The following is a 7359-nucleotide window of genomic DNA, read 5'->3' as shown; positions in this document are numbered from 1 at the left end:
CAGTACTGCAATCTTCACTACCACAAACGAAAACATCAACACCATCACCACCATCACCACCACCACCACAACACCACCACCACTACCACCACCACACCACCACCACCATTACCACCACCACCACCACCACTACCACACCACCACCACCACTACCAGCACCATCACCGCCACAAAGAGTAGCACCACCCCACTACTAACACCAGTACAACAATCCAAACCATCACCACCAGCATCCCCTATATCATCTATGCCACTACCACGACGACCACCACCGGTACTACTACAATCAGCGGCAGTATCACCACTAATAACGCCACTACCACCACCACTGCCATCACCATCACAATCATCACCACTACTACCACCACCACCACCACCACCACCACCACCACCACTACTACTATTAGTTTTACAACTAAATACTAACAACAATAACAATTCTCATGAGTTATTACTAAAACACCAAACATTAAGTTATATCTACCACCACCATCACCACCACCACTACTACTACTACTACTACTACTACTACTACTGCTACTGTTACTTCTGACGCCACCACTAACACTAAACAGTACCACCACCACTACCACCACTACCTTGTACTAACACAGTTACGCTGTAACTAGAACAATACAAGGACAAGGAGCGTACTACCACCGAGACTTTAACAACTACCACTAACACTACAACGTCTATCGTTACTACTACTACTACTACTGCTACTACAACAATAACAACAACTACAACAACAACAACTACTACTACAACTACTACTAAATGACAACAACGATTTGTACTGTTGCTACTACAACTCCTACTATGACCATGACTACTACCAGTACCACTGCCAATACTATTGTACTTACAATAACTAAAATACTAATAACTTCCAGCTTGCTACTACCACCACCACCACCACCACCAGCACCACTACTACCACCACCACTACCGGCACGACCAAATGAAACGGTACTAAATCTACACCAACACCAACACCAGCACCACTAGCGCCGCCACCATTCTCCACACCATTACCACCACCACCACCACCACCACCACCACCGCTATCACCATCATCATCATCATCATCATTACGAGTAGCACTAATACTACCAGCTCCGGCATCATCATCAGTATCATCGTCATCGTCAACACCACCACCACCACCATCATCATCATCATCATCAACAACAACGACCACAACAGTATCAACAATTTCATCATCACCATCACCACCACCACCATCATCATCATCATCATCATCGTCATCGTCATCGTCATCGTCATCATCATCATCATCGTCATCGTCATCGTCATCGTCATCATCACCAGCAGCTGTAGTAGCGGGAGGAAAGAGACAGCAGTATCACTTAAAACGGCCCCACCCACATACCCACCCACCCAATTGTAAACATCAAGACACACGCGAACACATTCACAAAGAACAACACATACGAAACCATACACGCACACACACACGAACACACGTACACACACACACACATACACACACTCACGCGCATATACGACCATACACACAAATACATAAACACACATACGAACACACACATACACACAGAGAAGTATACAATATCCATACATATTTAGTGCCGTCCTTTTTATCTCACGCTGCAACACACGCATTTATATGTGTGCTTGCATACACACACACACACATGCATGCACAGACACACGCACACACATACAAAGAGATAGGCACTCACACACACACGCACGCACACATGCGCGTACTGAGAGACACATAAACACACCCACACGTGCGTATAAAGAGAGAGAGAGACATTTACAAACACATGCGCGTATACAAACACACACACACACACGCACACACGCGTGAGCGTATACAGAGACACACAAACATAGGACTACGCGCACACACACACACACACACACACACACACACACACATAGCAGTGCGCTCAAACTTAGAGCCTCCATACTGAGGTGCGCGCTCTGATGCTCGGACTCACACATGCATACATACACAAACACATTCATACGCACACGTACACACTTCCCATACGTAAAACACACATCCGTACACCCTCGTCATACAAGCACACACACACACACACACACACACACACACACACACACACACACATAGATACACATACATAGGTACGAACACACACGCGCACACCGAGCATACACCGATTGGTGCATAGTAAATTCATACTAATACACACACGAAGAGCGAGCGCACTAACGCACGCAACCACACACACACACACACACACATAAATCCATATAACATACACATCACAAATCACACACATACACATCGCACATGCACACACTAAGGCACATAAATGTAAACACACACACACACACATACACACAGTAAACACTACACACTGAAGCTACGCGCGCACTGAATCAAACATTTACATACACACACAACTATATATATGTATATATATAGACATAAATACATACATACACCCTTACACATTATAAACACACACATGCTGCACAGACACACGCACACATCCATGTAGTAGTGCACAGTAAGGTACATAGACCACACGTGCACTGACGCACACACACACACACCCATCAATGCACACCCACACATTGCAAGCATACACACACATACACACGCAACCATTCACAACAGATCGCTTTTACTTCTCATTACAAAACAGGCCGACGAGGGAGTCTCTACGCGGTCGCTCGATTTGCTAGTAATAGCAGCCAAAAATCTTTCAAAACCACACACACACACACACACGTACACGTACACACATTACCAACCGTCGTGGATATACATCAAGTATAAACATAGACGGAATGGTCACGACTGGAATACATTTGACCATAGGTCTGCTCGATCAGGGCTGACCTGGGGCTAAACAGCCACGACAACTTCTCGCCACACACATACACACGCACACACATACACATACACACATACACACACAGAGACACGCGCGCACACACACAAAGTAATACCAACAACAGGAACTCCCCCCACTCTCACCACCACCTTCAGCAACGCCACCACTTTCGCTTACCTACACAACTTCGCCTCTTGTTCCGCAGCCCCTTTTCTTCTTCTTCTTCTTCTTCTTCTTCTTCTTCTTCTTCTTCTTCTTCTTCTTCTTCTTCTTCTTCTTCTTCTTCTTTTTCTTCTTCTTCTTCTTCTTCTTCTTCTTCTTCTTCTTCTTCTTCTTCTTCTTCTGTTTCTTCTTCTCTCCCTTCTCTACACATTTCCTTCTTTGTTTCTTCTTTCTCTCTCCTTTTTCTTTCTTTCTTCCATTCAAGTTTTTTTTTCTCTCTCTCTCTTTCCCTTTCGTACATTCTTCATTCCTTCCTTTATATTATTCCTTCTTTATCCCATCACTTGCACCCCCGTCCATGGGAGAGGGTGTGGACCTAGCTTACCCAAGTGCTAGCGTACGTGTGGTTCTCATCTTGTCCATGAGTGTCTTCTGTCTAATAACAGTTGTTTCAAATATTCTGGTGATTGTCACTGTAATTCTTACGAAAAAACTGAGGACCATATCGTCGGCTTTCCTTCTCAATCTTTGCGTAGCAGACTTAGGAAATGGCCTACTTACAATGCCGTTTATAATTATTGGTCTGGCATACGACGGAGTACCTCTCACACAGGTAAGTGACAGCCTCTTTATTGTTGTGGTTCTTCTTCTTATTATTTTCTTGAAGGGAAGTTTTATATATGTTTTTTAAATCTAAATTCTACCCAAACCTATATTTGTTGTAGACCGTCCTTGTAATGTACTTTCTCATTCCATGCTTCTGTGGCAAACATGAGAAATCGTCAGCTTCATCATCATCAGCTTTGTTATTTCTATTATTGTTGTTATTATTATTATTATTATTATTGTTGTTGAGGTGACGAGCTTGCAAAATCGTTAGCACGCAGGGAAAAAATGCTTAACGGCCTTTCGTCCGTCTTTACGTTCTGAGGTCAAATTCCACCGAGGTCGACTTTGCTTTCCATCCTTTCGGGGTCGATAAATTAAGTGCCAGTTACGTACTGGGGTCGATGATATCGACTGCCCCTACACCTCCCCAAGAATTTCAGGCCTTGTGCCTATAGTAGAAAGGATTATTATTATTATTATTATTATTATTATTATTATTATTATTATTATTATTATTATTATCATTATTATTATTATTATTATTATTATTATTATCTAAGGTGGCGAGCTAGCAAAATCGTTGGCACGCCGAACAAAATGCTTAGCGGCATTTCGTTCGTCTTCACGTTCTGAGATCAAATACCGCCGGTGTCAATTTTTGCCTGTCATGCTTTTGAGGTCGATTAAATAAGTACCAGTTGAGGACGGAGGGTGGGGTCGATGTAATCGGTTCACCCTTCTTCCATCGAAATTACTGGCCTTGTGCCACAATTTTAAATCATGATTATTATTTTGCAAATTGTCATTGATTTTATTGTTTTTATTTAAATCTCCACTGTCCTTTGTCTTTGTATTCTCCTAAAAGTTTTTCGCGGCCCTTGTGGCCCACAAAGAAAGAATTATTATTATTATTACGCAGACAGCTAGTAGAATTGTTGGCGCGTCAGACAAAATGCTAAGCAGCATTTCTTCCAGCGCTTTACGTTTTGTGTTCAAATCCCGCTGAGGTCAACTTCGCCTTTTCATCTTTTCATGGTCTATTAAATAAAGTGCCAGTGAAATATTGGGGTTGATGAAATCGATTAAAACCTCCCACTGCTAAAAACTGCCGGTCTTGCGCCAATTTTGAAACAAAGATTTTTATCATTATCAAAGCAGTGAAGCCGGCGAGCTGGCAGAATCGTTAGCGTGCTGGACGAAATGCTTAGCGGTATTTCGCCCGATGCTACGTTCTGAGTTCAAATTCCGCCGAGGTTGACTTTGCTTTTCATCCTTTAGGGGTCGATGAATTAACTATCAGTGGAACACTGGAGTCGATATAATCGACTTGTCCCCTTGCCTTTCGATTTCGATAAAAGCCGTACCAGTTGAGCCGTGGGGGTTGAGGTAATCTGTTTACCCACCCCCGTAAAACTTGTCGGCCTCATGGCAGAGTGAGAAAGGGTTATTATTAGGACAACTCATTGCGTTCTGAGTTCAAATTCCGCCGGGGCTGTCTTTGTCATTCATTCCTCCTGGGACCAAAGAATAAAGAACTAATCAAGTACTGTAGTCGATTACATCGATTAGTCCTATCCCCATAAAACTATTGGTCATGTGCCTAAATAAAAAAAAATAGGGCAGCCGAGTCGCTGGAGCGTAGGGAAAATTGTCTAGTGACATTTATTCCGGCTCTTTACGTTGTGAGATCAAATCCCACCGAAGTCAACTTTGCCTTTCTTCATTTCAGGGTCGATAAAATAAAGTTGAGCTCTGGAATCAATGTAATCGCTGTACCCTTCCCCTGAAAATTGCTGACCTCGTACTAAAATTAGAAAGAATTATTATTGTGGTGTAGTTTATTGGGCACGACGGCCCTAGATACTGTGTGTATGGGGCTAAAATAAAACTCATGGAGACAATGAAGAAGAGTTGTAGAACAACTCACACACACACACACAGTAGTAGTAGTAGTAGTAGTAGTAGTAAAAATAAATCAACGAAGCGAGTGTTTCCTCTTAGTTTTATAAATAATTTTCTACTCTATCTTTCGAATTAAGGTGTAAAAAGGGCGACGAGCTGGCAGAGGCGTTAGCACGCCGGGTGAGATTCTTAGCGGTATTTTGTTTGTCTTTACGTTCTGAGTTCAAATTCCGCCGAGGTCAACTTTACCTTTCATCATTTCGGGGTCGATAAATTGAGTACCATTTTTTTTCATCATTCATCTCATTAATGTTATTGTCCAGCTCGCAGCTACTACTTCTAGGTAATGCCTTGATAGCAGATTGAACGAAATAAAGTACCAGTTGCGTACTGAGATCGATCTAATCGACTGACAACCTCCCACCCTCCCCCAAAATTTCAGGCCTTGTGCCTAGAATAGAAAAGAATTAAGATGCAAAATCAGCGCAGCTTCATAAATTTAATCCTCGTATTTGATTAGTATTTTATAACGGTTTCACAGAGCAGCTAGCAATTACAAGTGAGGCGTTAAGTCGATGGCACCGACCCCAATGTTCGACTGCTACTTGTTATATTGACCCAGAAAAAAAAAAAATAAAAGGGAAAGTCGACCCGGCGTCATTTGAACTCCGAACATTAAAACGAGCGAAATACCACTAAGCATTCCACCCGGCGTGCTAACGACTCTGCCCGCACACCGCCCTATTGACACTATTGGCATCAGCAAATTTGAAAGGATGAAAAAAGAAAGAAACTAAGATTGACTTACGCGTGATTCGAACTCAAAACGTAAAGAACCGGAATAAAAACCACGATATAGTTTTTTTTTTCTCTCGATGATTTAACGCATCGACTGAAGCAGAGACCACTTTGCGAACTAAAAATGCAGGTGATGAAATGAATCAGCCGGAAAACTTGCTTCATCTGCTCATTAATTTTTACAATTGATTAAGTTTACATAAACAAAAAACAAAAAAGGAAAACAAAAATTTCATTTTCTTTTATTCCTGTTGAACCTATCCTTTATCTTTTACTTGTTTCGGTCATTAGACTCCGGCCATGCTGGGGCACCACCTTGAATATTTTTTTAGTCGAAAGAATCGACCCCAGGACTTAATTTTTTTAAAGCCTGGTACTTATTCTATCGGGTCCTTTTGCCGAACTGCTAAGTTACAAGAACGTAAACACACCAACACCGGTTGTCAATCTGTTACGCGGGTGGGGGACAAACACACACAAGGACACGCACACGACGGGCTTATGTGAGTTTCCATCTACCAAATCCACTCACAAGGCTTTGTTTGGCCCAAGGCTATAGTAGAAGACACTTGCTCAAGGTGTCACGGAGTGGGACTGAACCCGGAACCATGTGGTTGGTAAGCAAGCTTCTTACCATACAGCCACGCCTAACAACAACCCTTGTTACTAAGAGGCAAAACATCTGAAATCGAAGGGGACTAGCCGATTGCATCGACCCCAGTATTCAACTGGTATTTATTTTATTGACCATGAAAAGGATGGAAGTCAAAGTCGACCTCAGTGGAATTCGAACTCAGAGCATAAACGGACGAAAACGCCGTTGAAATGCCGGCGTACTAACGATTCTTTTCTACTCTAAGCACAAGGCCTGAAATTTGGGGGGGGGGAGGAGGCCAGTCGATAAGATTGATCGCAGTACTCAACTGGTACTTAATTAATCGACCCTGAAAGGATGAAAGGCAAAGTCGACCTCGGTGGAATTTGAACTCAGACCGTCAAGACAAACGAAATACCAATAAGCGTT

The 7359-nt window shown here is 42.6% G+C and overlaps 1 protein-coding gene across 1 annotated transcript in view; it reads left to right on the top strand.

The window, feature by feature from the left end:
* Positions 1-539: 539 nt before the first annotated feature.
* The window catches only part of LOC106869271 (5-hydroxytryptamine receptor 1F), a 169027-nt gene continuing 162207 nt past the window's right edge, over positions 540-7359 (top strand). The window contains exon 1 of the mRNA XM_014914943.3: positions 540-3639. Within this exon, the coding sequence (XP_014770429.1) occupies positions 3385-3639 (255 nt within the window). The 5' untranslated portion in view covers positions 540-3384. The remainder of the gene's footprint in view (positions 3640-7359) is intronic.

This window comes from Octopus bimaculoides, chromosome 13, assembly GCF_046866305.1.
Source record: "Octopus bimaculoides isolate indiv1 chromosome 13, ASM4686630v1, whole genome shotgun sequence".
In the NCBI taxonomy this organism is placed as follows: domain Eukaryota; kingdom Metazoa; phylum Mollusca; class Cephalopoda; order Octopoda; family Octopodidae; genus Octopus; species Octopus bimaculoides.
The sequence above is the reverse complement of the archived record's forward strand: the minus strand, read 5'-3'. Positions and strand labels throughout refer to the sequence as shown.